The sequence below is a fragment of the Carcharhinus amblyrhynchos genome, chromosome 3 (assembly GCF_965287045.1).
Source record: "Carcharhinus amblyrhynchos chromosome 3, sCarAmb.v2.hapA, whole genome shotgun sequence".
NCBI classification, from domain to species: Eukaryota; Metazoa; Chordata; class Chondrichthyes; order Carcharhiniformes; family Carcharhinidae; genus Carcharhinus; species Carcharhinus amblyrhynchos.
Genome location: NC_137326.1, coordinates 75,045,467 through 75,057,922, shown reverse-complemented (window position 1 = coordinate 75,057,922; position 12,456 = coordinate 75,045,467). Strand labels below are relative to the sequence as shown.

The 12,456-nt window shown below is 43.9% G+C and overlaps 1 protein-coding gene across 4 annotated transcripts in view; it reads left to right on the top strand.

Moving 5' to 3' along the window:
- LOC145340854 (unconventional myosin-VIIa-like) overlaps window positions 1–12,456 on the top strand; it is a 183,212-nt gene that overhangs the window by 29,623 nt on the left and 141,133 nt on the right. For 3 of the 4 annotated variants that reach the window (XM_080185314.1, XM_080185315.1, XM_080185313.1), the window contains 5 exons: window positions 2,206–2,319; window positions 4,179–4,331; window positions 6,106–6,290; window positions 9,083–9,204; window positions 9,999–10,141. In XM_080185314.1, coding sequence (XP_080041440.1) covers window positions 2,206–2,319; window positions 4,179–4,331; window positions 6,106–6,290; window positions 9,083–9,204; window positions 9,999–10,141 — 717 coding nt within the window. Of the gene's footprint in view, window positions 1–2,205; window positions 2,320–4,178; window positions 4,332–6,105; window positions 6,291–9,082; window positions 9,205–9,998; window positions 10,142–12,456 lie in introns of those variants that run through there. The other variant, XM_080185316.1, reaches the window with a different exon arrangement.

Below are 12,456 nucleotides of genomic sequence, written 5' to 3'. Positions count from 1 at the left end.
CTGTGAATTTGGTTCTGTTATCCCCCACTGTATTAGGGCCTGTTATCCCTCACGGTGAATTAGGGGCAGTTACCCCCTCACTATGTATTTAGGGCAGTTACCCATCACTGTGAATTAGAGCTTGCTATCCTTACTGTGAATTAGGGTCTGTTATCCCTCATTGTGAATTAGGGACAGTTACCCCCTCACTATATATTTGGGGCAGTTACCCCTCACTGTGAATTAGAGCCTGTTATCCCTTACTGTGAATTAGGGCCTATTATCCCTCACTGTGAATTAGGGCTGTTATCCCTCAATGTGAATTAGGGGCTGTTACCCCTCACTGTGAAATAGAGCCTGTTATCCCTCAGTGTGAATTAGGGCCTGTTTTCTCTCACTGTGAATTAGGGACTATTATCCCTCATTGCGAATTAGGGGCTGTTTTCCCTCACTGTGAATTACAGCCTGTTATCCCTTACTGTGAATTAGGGACTTTTGGCTAAGATCAAGTGTAGTATTGACATGCTGCATTTGGTTGAAGTCATTAGTTTACATTTTAGCTTAATTTGAAGCAATTTTTAAAAGCGGCATCTTGGCCTTTTGGCTAAGATACAAATAAGATCAAGCCTTGGAGGAGGAGCTATACCTACTCCAATCAGCTTGGATCATGTAGATCAAGCCCAAGACAGGAGGTGAGAGCACTGTCTTGTCAGCTTGGATCGGGAATGTCCCAATTTATTGGGACTCTGAATTGGATTTGATTTGATTGGATTGGAATAAAGTTTATATAAAAAAATCACCATGATTGTATCTCATCCTTCCAACCAAAATGTATCAATTCACACTTCAGTGTGTGAAATTTATGTGACATCTGTCTGCCCATTTCACCTGAAATCTGTTACTATCCACCTTACGCTGGAATTAATTTAAAATGATGACTTGGGCAGGAGTTAATGTACTGATACACATGGTGGAGCAGGTGGGTTGCTCCATAAAACATGGCAGTGGGGAATGGGTATGGACGGAAAGATATACTATCACCTGTGTATCACTGGGGTAGTGAGTGGAAGGATTATCTAACACACAAACTTGTCTCAGCAGCAGGGTCATTCCTTTATGCTGGTGTAGTCCACCCAACACCATATGATATAGTGGGACATGATATCAGGCCCTAATTCACTGTAAGGGATTGCCCTGTGATGTGAAAGCTAATTGGACTGATGGTGATGGCCATTTCCCTGTAATGTGAAACCTGATTCGACAGATTTGATTGATTACTTCTCTATAATGTGATTTACCTGTGATTGCAGAAGAAGTGAGGGATATCCCAATCTCTCACTTGTTGCACCATTGACATGTATCAGGAGACCATGAAACAAGAGGTGTACACTGTACTGTCTTGGCTGTGGACCCAGACTGCCTTGAAATAACTCCCAGTTTGCAAACTTTGTTCAGTCGTTCTTAGCTTGATAAAACAACAGCCCTGGAATTACTGTTGATGTAAGTGTTGAGACCTGATTGCCTTTGTAACACCTTGCTCCATCACTACTTTAGCATCTTAATAGGATTCAAGTCAAGACACAGAGCTTTTCTTTGTCATGAGAGCTTATTGACTTTGTTTAGTCTCTCCTCCTTTCCCCAGTGTCCCAGTTGTCCCCTATTTTTATATACTAAAATTACTTAATTTAAAAATATCCTTCACTTGTACATCCTAACATTACAAATCATGAACATAGCAGATGTGGTTACCCATTTGAAACCACAAGTATTGCTAAAGCCTATTGCCTTTCATTCTACATTGGGACCCATACTCTGCAAACAAAAAGAATGGGTGGGATTTTCCAGCTGCTCACCCCAAGACCAGAAATTTCTGCCTGAGGTCCGTGGACCTGTATACGCCGAATTTTCTATCCCACCTGCTATGATTCTCACGATGGGCGGGATTGGGAAATTTCTAATCAATATGTTCAAGCCTTGAGACATATTTGAATTACCCATGGGGCTTAGGGGAACCCATAGTTCCCCGCTGCCTTCTCTATGGTGATGTCTTAGCCAATCAGAGTAGATTTGCCGACCAATCAGCATCCTGTCCTCCTGTAGCATAATTTGTTGTGATTGTTTGAAATTTGGCATCTTGCATTAGTGTAATGTGCATGTTGCTAGTCTGCACCTACACCATATTCGCCCACGAGTCAGAGAGTGAGTAATGCTGGCTTCTGCTTACAGGGTGATCATGTGTGGCTCAAAAGCAACACAAATGGAGAATTCAGTACATCAATTGGAGCAGTGGTAAAGCTGTCAGTTTCTGGAAAGATTCTGCTGTTGGATGATGAAGGGAAGGTAAGTGACCAATTTATTGTCTACATTCATTCCTATTCTTGTTAAGGTGATGCACCTCCTTGCCTAACTTACTTTTATCCCTGCTCTATTTTTGGAGGAAGTCTTCCAAAGTTTGGAGCCATTCCCAGAGTTAACTCAATAGCCATAAATAATGAAAATTGAAATAAATCTTCCTGCCTTAGCTTTGTCTTGGGAGTCTCCAGGAATCGAAGATCAATTTCCAGGACACAGCTGTGTGCAACCCTGAAGAAAAATCATTGGGGCATTAAAGAAAATAATATTTTAGTCATTGTGTTCAACATTCCTCTGTATCAAATATAGAAATATTGAAAATAGGTTGGGGGTGGGGGAGTGGGGGGGTGGGGGGAGGCTGTTTGGCTAATGGTCAAGTATCATCCAATTGGGTAATGAGTCTAATTGGTGTAGGAAGGCAGGCAGTCACATGGATGGATTGTCATCCTCGATTTCGAGAGACGGTCGCCGCTACGAGTGACGGATGTGTTGGCTGACCAACGGTTAGAGTATGGGGACAAGTCATGTGATGAAACCTTGAGGAATACACTTAATCACAGTTGGCAAGCCAATTGGGTGTGGCATAATCCCAGGAATTATTGTTCACCAAATCCCCATGGGGGGAGAGGAGGGGGGTAGATGGGGAGGGGTCAGAACACTCTGCATAATATGTACAGAGAATAAGCATACACATACATATATAAAGCTATTTACCATTTATATAGATGATCTGGAGGAGGGAACCGAGTGCAGGGTGTCGAAATTTGCTGATGACACCAAGATTGGGGGAACGGCAAATTGTGCGGAGGGTGTGGAGAGTCTGCAGAAGGATCTAGATAGGCTGGGCGAATGGGCCAGGAAATGGCAAATGGAATTTAATGTTGGCAAGTGTGAGGTGGTCCACTTTGGTAGGAAGAATGGTAGGAAGGACTATTACTTACGTGGCGAAAAACTGCAGCAGGCGACGGTGCAGAGGGACCTCGGGGTCCTTGTGCATGAGTCGCAAAAACCCAGCTTGCAGGTGCAGCAGGTGGTCAGGAAGGCGAATGGGATGCTGGGCTTCATAGCGAGGGGGATTGAATATAAAAGTAGGGAGGTCTTGCTGCAGCTGTATAGGGCATTGGTGAGGCCGCAGCTGGAGTACTGTGTGCAGTTTTGGGCGCCGCACCTGCGCAAGGATATTTTGGCCCTGGAGGGAGTGCAGAGGAGGTTTACTAGGCTGATACCGGAGTTGAGGGGATTGAGCTATGAGGAGAGGCTGAATAAACTAGGCTTGTACTCGTTAGAGTTTAGAAGAATGAGGGGAGATCTCATTGAGACGTATAAGATGATGAATGGGATGGATAGGATAGAGGTGGAGAGACTCTTCCCGCTCAAAAAAGACAGTAGGACTAGGGGGCACAGCCTCAAGATAAAGGGGAGGCGGTTTAGAACGGAGTTGAGGAGGAACTTCTTCACTCAAAGGGTGGTGAATCTCTGGAATTCTCTGCCCGTTGAAGTGGTGGAGGCTGCCTCGCTAAATATTTTTAAGAAGCGGGTTGATGGGTTTTTGATAAGAGAAGGGATTAAGGGTTATGGGGAGAGGGCGGGAAAGTGGAACTGAGCCACGACAGATCAGCCATGATCTTATTGAATGGCGGGGCAGGCTCGAAGGGCTAGATGGCCTACTCCTGCTCCTATTTCTTATGTTCTTATAAAAACACACACTCACACATACACACAGAATGCAAACACACAGATGCATGCAGACAGAATACACACACACACACACACACTCACACACACGGGCACTTCTGTACCTGCAGTGCTAATTGCCTGATTTGATGGTGTACCTGTCCTGCTTTTAGGAGCAGTGGATTAGTGCATCAGATATTAACAGTGTGCTTCCCATGCACCCTACCTCAGTGAAAGGAGTGGACGACATGATCCTAATCGGGGACCTGAACGAAGCAGGAATATTGCACAACCTCCTCATCCGATACCGAGAGAACATTATCTATGTAAGTACACGAACAGAAGAAGTGATGCTTTAAATATAACGCCACATGTTAAACTGCAGCATCACTCCACGCAACTTCAGTAATAAGGTGTGAAGACAGTGGCCCTGTATTGAGGCATTACACTGTCACTCTGCTAAGACTCATCCATAGACATTGATTCACCATCAGCAACAACAATCTGTGTATGTTCAGCAACTTAACACAGAGTAATGCTCATTAAGGAAGGAAATCTGACATCCTTACCTGATTTGGCCTAGATGTGACTCCAGGCCCACAGCAATGTGATTGATTCTCAAATGTCTTCTGAAATGAAGGGCAGTTAGGGACAAGCAATAAATGCTGGCCCCTCCAGCGACACACCCTTCCTGCAGAATGAATGAATAAAGCAATGTCCTACGGTGGTTTAAGCAACTGTAAGAAAAATTGGAGCTGAGATAAAATGGAGAGGTTAGGAAGCCCAGTTAGCCGGGTCGAAATGCTGAGTTTTAAAAAGGGCCTTAGAGGGGTGAGAGGGGTAGAAATGGTTCAGGGGGATTTACAAAGCCTGTCAGCTTAGCCAACTTAAGGCAAGGCCGCAAGCAAGTGGGGAGGGGGGGCATTAGAGAATTCATGACCAGGGGGTTTGTAGGCCTGAAGACATTTGAGGGAATGAGGCTGCGAAGGAACTTGAAGTCGCAGGATTAATAATCCAGAAGTTTAGGACATGGGTTCAAATCCCACTATGGCAGCTTGTGGAATTTAAATTCAATTAATAAGATATCTAGAATTGAAAGCTAGTCTCAGTTATGGTGACCATAAAGCTTTCAGTGATTGTTGTAAAAACACAACAGGTTCACTAAGGAAATCTGCCGTTCTTACCAGTCTGGCCTACATGTGACTTCAGTTCCACAGCAATGTGGTTGACTTCTAAAACCTGGGAAATGGCCCAGCAAGCCGCTCAGTTCAAGGATAATTAGGGATTGGCAATGAATGCCGACCAGCCATCAACACCCCCATCCCATGATAGAATAATCAGAAAACTTGGTAGGGCATGGGTGAGTGTGGGATTTGGGCAGCAGAGTTTTCAACAAGCTGATGTTTCTGGAGTAGGCGGAGGTCGGTCAGGAATCTATCTGAATAACTGAGTAGGGATGAATGAGGGTTCCAGTGATGGATGGGCTGAGGACATCAATTAGCAATGTTACTGAGGCAACATTTGGTTCATTCCTGGGTGACAGGTTCCCTGATGATTCTGGAGTAGATTTTCAACTGGGAACAGAAAGTGTGAAACCAACTGCTCATTATAACTACCACCCAATTTTCATTTCCATTGATTCTAAAGGAATTGAGAGTCAGACAGCTTTTAACATGGACACGTTTTATAATTGATGAATTCTGTGCCAGACAGATTCTGTCATGATGGGTTCTGTCATGACAGGTCCTGTCACAAGTGAATCCAGTCACGGGTGAATCCTAACATGAAGGGTTTTGCCATGGGTGAATCCTGCAGGAGTGGATCCTATCAATGGTGGTTCCTGTCACAGCCAGAACGGATCACGGACAGATCCTCTCACAGTGAATTCTGTCACAGGTGAGATCCTGTCATGGCCCCACTGATCCAGACTGCTAATTTTATGCTGATGTGTCAAGTTGTAAAGCACAGACCTCTATTGCCAGGTCAGTGCCACAGTGCCAGAGTTATTGCTGGGAGCTGGATTGCAAATGGGAGAGATCGAGCTTGCATAAGTGGAAGAGTGGCCTATTTCAAGACTTGCTGTTTTTCTGCCTTTCTCAGACTTACACTGGCTCTATCCTGGTGGCTGTGAACCCTTACCAACTTCTCCCATTGTACACCACCGAACACATAAATCTCTACACAAATAAGCGCATTGGAGAAATGCCACCTCACATCTTTGCCATTGCGGACAATTGCTACTTCAACCTGAGGAAGAATAGGAAGGACCAATGCTGCATTATCAGGTGAGCTGAGAGAATCAAGCTTCAGTTATCATTATAACTGGTCACTGCGGGCTTGAGGGAAAGGGGCAATGCCTAACCTCTAGAAACTGAGGCCAGCTGACAAACATGACCTTGAAGTGGTGGAGTTACACACTGTGCTGTGACAATATTAAACTTGTGACGTGCACCCCTAAATCTAAATCATTCATAAATACCAAGAGAAGGAGGAGTCCAAACATTGCCCCCCCAGGGAAACCGAACTATCCATCTTTCTCCAATCCTATGGAAAATGTAACGCAGAAAATGCCCACATTCTGGCCCGTAATGCCAGTAGAGACTAGTGGAAATTACTTTTTGCTGCTCTCAATGTTCTTTCTTGCCAGTTTTTCCTCTTTGACATTCAAGACTCCAGATGTCAAAGGTAGGTAGTGTGATTGGTCGATCCAGTAACCATCCTGTAACAGAACATAAACCTCTAACAATGATGCTAACGATATATTATTCAAAGAGAGAGGGCAGTATTTGGACCCCTCCTTTTCTTGGTATATATTAATCACCTCGATGTGGGGGTACAGGGCACAATTTCAAAATTTGCAGATGACACAAATCTTCAAAAAGTAGGATAATGATTCACATCATGAACACATAGTTAGGGCTAGTAGAATGGATGGATATGAGGCAGATGAAATTTGATGTGGGAAGTATGTAATGATTCATTCTGGCACTTGAGCATCAACCTGCAAAAATTCCTCCAAAAATGCCAATGGCTGGCAATGAGAGTAGGAGAGACTCCTGGTCAGCCACACTTAATGCAGAATGGCATCCCTCATGCTGTAAATCTCTGGTGACAGACTAGTGACCTGGTCCAGGAATAACTAGCTATAGAAACAGATGAAAGCCTGCCTTAATGCACCATTGGGTATGGGAAGAGAATTGGAATCTGTACGCGTGCAGCATTTGTCAAAAGGCAGATAAATTGATGGCACAAAATAGAAATAAACAAGGATAATCTAATTGTCATTAAAGCAATAGGGAAGATATTTATTTAGAATCCTTTCTAACTTCTCACTTAATACTTCCCACTCTACTGACACCAATTTTCTTACCTTATCTGTACTCAGCAACTCCTACTGGCCTCCTAAGAAATCCCAGCAGTGAGGGTCATGGAGACCACATGGACCAACTGTCTGGAATGGCAGCCACTTAACCTAGGCCCACCCCTCCCACCCAACTCCTTGAACATTGGGCCAACAGTGGAGTCCCCGACCCTCAATTAGACATGGACCTGAGCGTCTGTGCGCAGTCAGAAAGGAGAGGGAGAGACAGCCTGTAAGGTTATCCATCCTGGGCCCCTCAATCCTTCCCAGCACCCCATGCAGGGTAACAAAGGCTGGGAAATCAAGTCTAAAGGGTCATGATTCAGCCAAGTCCCATCATCAACATCCTTTATTTTGCACCAAAGGAAAGGGGTTGCATTGTTAATAATCCATACGTTAGTGAGAAAGGATCTTAGATCGAAAGATCAGGATGTAGAATCAATTTGGTGGAACTAAGAAACAGTAAGGAGCAGAAAACATTGGTAGAGTTGTTTACTGGCCTCTAGTGGTAATGTAGGGGATGCTATATATCAGGAAATTTGAGATACATGTAACAGGGTTAATACGGTAATCATGGGTGACTTTAACATATAGATGGGTAAACCTAGGCACTAATGCAGAGGAGGATGAATTGCTGGAATGTATATAAGATGGTTTTCTAGAACAGTCTGTTGAGGAACCAATTACATAACAGGTTACTTTAGATTCAGCCTTGTGCAATGAAAAAAGGACAAATAATAATCCCATTGGAAAGGAGCCTCTAGAGAAGAGTGACCATAATATTTTAAGAGTTTTACATGAAGTTTGAAAGTGATGCAGTTCAATCTGAAACTAGCGTTAAACAAAGAAAACTGTGAAGGTATAAGGGGCAAGTTGGTTGATATAGATTGCGGAACTACATTAAAAGATATGATGGTAGACAGCCAAAAGCTGGCATTTAAAGAATTAATATATAGTTTACAAGTAAGTTACATTCCCTAAAGCCAACCATGACTAACAAGTTAATGATTCGACTACATCAAAGGGAAAAGCTTATGGTTAAAATGTAATTTTGGCTCCCAATGATGTACTCCAGCCCCTGGGTTATGGAAGGCCTCAAGCGCACCAGTAGGCACTACATGTTCCTTCTCCAAGGACACCCAGCCACAAACATAACCAAAGAAGAGGGGCAGACAGTCAGGTTGGATGCCTCTTTCATCAAATCTCCCTTTATACTCTTTTTAATAAAACAATAGCCATTCAATTAAACAAAAATGGCAAGGCTGATGGGGCCCTGTAACTAAAATAGAATATCAAAAGGAAACTTAACAAATTTAAATTAAAATGCCACTCCCAAGAGTGATGATGCTCCCCCGCCCCTGCAATGCCCACTGATCATGGAACGCCTGAAGTGTGCTGGTAGACTCTGCATGCCCCCTCGCCAGTGCCACCCAGCTGTGAGCGTAACTGGTAGAGGGCAAATAGTCAGGCTGGATACCCCTCGACCAAGTCTCCCTTTATAAATGTACTAGTTACTTAATTAAACAATACCCTTCATTTGTCTATCTTAACAATATAATTAACATACCATTAACATATATCTTACTTAGCAATCTGAGGAGGACTATATCAAGGGGAAAACATTTGATTGATTGAGATCTCCTTGTGCTGGATGGCAGAAACATAATTGTAAACTGCAGGGAGAAAGAAAATGAAAGTGGGTGTTTGTAATTTCAGTGGCGAGTCGGGAGCTGGGAAGACAGAAAGCACAAAGCTGATACTACAGTTTCTGACCGTAGTCAGTGGACAACACTTATGGATTGAACAACAGATCCTGGAGGCAACCCCAATTCTGGAAGGTAAAGCTTAACACTTGAAAGCTGTGGTCAAACTGAGAGGGCAGGGTGGAAAAGATACTTACAATGTCACTGTGTCAAAGGAGGAAGGATTTGATCTCCTGGTTCCTATGTAAATGTCAAGTGAGAGCTCGATCAGATTTAGATGTGACCCTCTACAGCTGCTACTGTTAAACAGGCTGCCAAAACCTGCTGTCTAGACTTAACGCTGATAGAGGAAAAGCTTGCAGGCTATGCATTACATCTGAACTGCGAGTTATGGACTGCTAGCAACTGTGGAAGCAATTTGATGCAAGTTGAGTGATGTTATGAGAGAACAATGTGATAGGGGAAAAGCTGGGGAGTTAGAGGTCATGGTTTAAAATTTCACAATATAGCTCAATGTTTTCTATGCCAGGTAGTCAGGCAGTGAAGGATAGAGTTTGCATGTTCTTCCCATATCGGCATGGGTTTTCTCCGGGTACTCCAGTTTCATTCCACAGCCCAAAGAGTGCAGGTTAGGTTGATTGGCCATGCTAAATTGGACTTTAACTGGTGTTGCGAGACTTCTTACTGTGTTTATCCCCGTCCAATGCTGGCATCTCCACTTCATGCTAAATTGCCCATAGTGTCCTGAGATGTGTAGATGAGAGGGATTAGCGGGGTAAATGTATGCAGTTGTAGGGATAAGGCCTGGGGTGGGAGATTCAATGAGCCAAATGGCTTTCTTCTGCACTGTAGGGCTTCTATGATTTCTATGACAATTTCTACGATGCTACTATTTGACAGAACCTCTCTTCATGCTTTTGCTATTACAGCTTTTGGAAATGCCAAAACTGTAAAAAATGACAATTCCAGTCGCTTTGGAAAATACATCGAAATCTACTTCAATGAAGATGGGATCATAGAGGGAGCAAAGATCGAACAGTATTTACTAGAGAAGTCCCGAGTCTGCAGACAGGTGAGCTGCTTATGGTCTAACAAGGCAGCCAGTTCCTTTTTCACACTGGTTGCAAGAGTAGTTAAACTCTGAGAGTGAGTATACAACGGAGTCAACGGTCAGGATGAGTCTATCCCTGAGCCACACTGGGTCCAATCCCTGTTGATCATGCAATGTTCACCTTACATTGTATTGATTAAGTATTGATTAAGTGAGACAGTCAGCCTTCTCTTCCTCCTGTAAAATGATGTTAACATTAGCCTGTGTCTGGTAATGAGTATCCGTTTATGACACTACCTTGTGCCCTTAGGTCTTAGCCATGCATCATGAATAAAAGTGCTTGAAAGGGGTATCATGTTCAGGGCTTTGGAGGAAGAGCAGGCAGTGGTAAGTGGTACTAGATCTTTCAAATAGCTGACACAGACATGATGGGCTAAATGGCCGACTTGAGTATTCTAAATTTCTGGAAACTTGTAATTTGAGCTGACGCAAACCTTCAGAGATTGAGCACTGACTGATCCAGGTCATGAGCTGTTTGGTTTACTGTGGATGGGTTACAGTTATACTGTCAAACATTCACTCCTGGAGGGTCCTTTCATTTGATCCTATGCCCACTGGTGGGATTGGTACCACAGTTATGCAACAGGTACAAAACCTATGTATCAAGGACCACACCCTGAGGATATCAGAACTACCATTCCCATCATGTTGTAGGACTATGGTGGCTATAAACACAGGAATAAGAGGATATATTGAGAGGTATCACTTGTGAACTATGTGTAGATATTACCATTCACAAAGAAATCATGGGGAACAGCATTGGGATAGGCAGATGGACTGGGATCTTATCTACATATTAAACACCCCAATTAGGGACCAATATGTTGAGTTGCTGTCAATTTGCTGTTGGTTGGGTGGCCACCAACCCACGAGGTAGAAGCCCATTACTTAGATGGAGGGGTGCCACCTGTTGATGGAGGGGATGGCATCAGAGCCAGAGGCACCATGCCTACAGAGGAGGCTGCTTGAGGAGAGGCTGAGCCCAGGGCCCAAATGCACCCTTCCACCTTGGGGGGGGCACATTACCCTATGTTCCGTGGGGCCTTCTGTATTTAGCCCCTGAATTTTTATTCTTAATTACCTGTACAACAAGGGCGCCACCATTTTGAGATGCCCTCGCCCTCAAGTTTTCTGCCTGCTTTGCCTGCACCTACGGGGCTGCTGAGTCCTCAGAATTGCTGATGAGGCCCACAACACTCGCAACACGCTTGTCTGTAATTAGATAGTGATTCTGCTAGGTGATGTGTGGTAAAATCACCAAGCTGGTCTCACTGCTGACAAGTTCAGGCTGCAACCCAATTTTCACCTGCTATCGGAGTCCTCATGCCCACGTAGGGTTGCTAACTTTGATTCATCACAAGACTTTTCCCCATGCTCCAACAATTAGTTGGTCAACACATTCATCCTTGTGATGCACTACCTTCCAACGCCAATTGGAAAGCAAAATGATTCATTACCCTATTGGATGATGCTCGACTGTTAGCCAAACAACCTTTCGGCCCCCATTTTCAATATTTTTATATCTGACAAAGAGAAATGTTCAAAGAAAATGTCAAAAGAAATCTCTTTTTAATGTCTCAATGATTTTTCTCCAGAGTCACACACAGCAGTGTCCTGGAGTGGGATCTTCAATCCAGGCCAACCCTATGTCCGTGGTAAAATTCAGCCCATCATCCCTTTCAGATGTGAAAGATGTAGTGTTCTGAAGAAACTGGAAAACAATTGCCCTGATACCAATTGGCAAATAAAAAAAATCAAATATTGAGATGCCTGCCTAAAAAGACGAACTCCTGCTCTCCTTTGTCAGCTGGCTTTTTCACCAATAAGAGAGTTTCTCCCTCATTGCCCTATTGTCTCAACCCTTCCCTAGACTCTTTCTACTGTTCCGGCAATTTGTGGCCCCCTCATTCTAAAGTTTAAGATTTATTTATTATTGTCACAAGTAGGCTTATATTAACACTGTAATGAAGTTACTGTGAAAATCCCCTAGTCACCACACTCGGGCGCCTTTTCGGGTATACTGAGGGAGAATTTAGCATGACCAATGCACCTAACCAGCATGACTTTTAGTTTGTGGGAAAAAACTGGAGCACCTGGAGGAAACCCACGCAGACACTGGGAGAATGTGCAGACTCCACACAGACAGTGACCCAAGCTGGGAATCAAACCTGGTCCCTAGTGCTGTGAGGCAGCAGTGCTAACCACTGTGCCACCATACTACCTGCCTCTGCTGATTGCAATCTTATTCACTATTGCAAGACAACGCCAATCTTGGG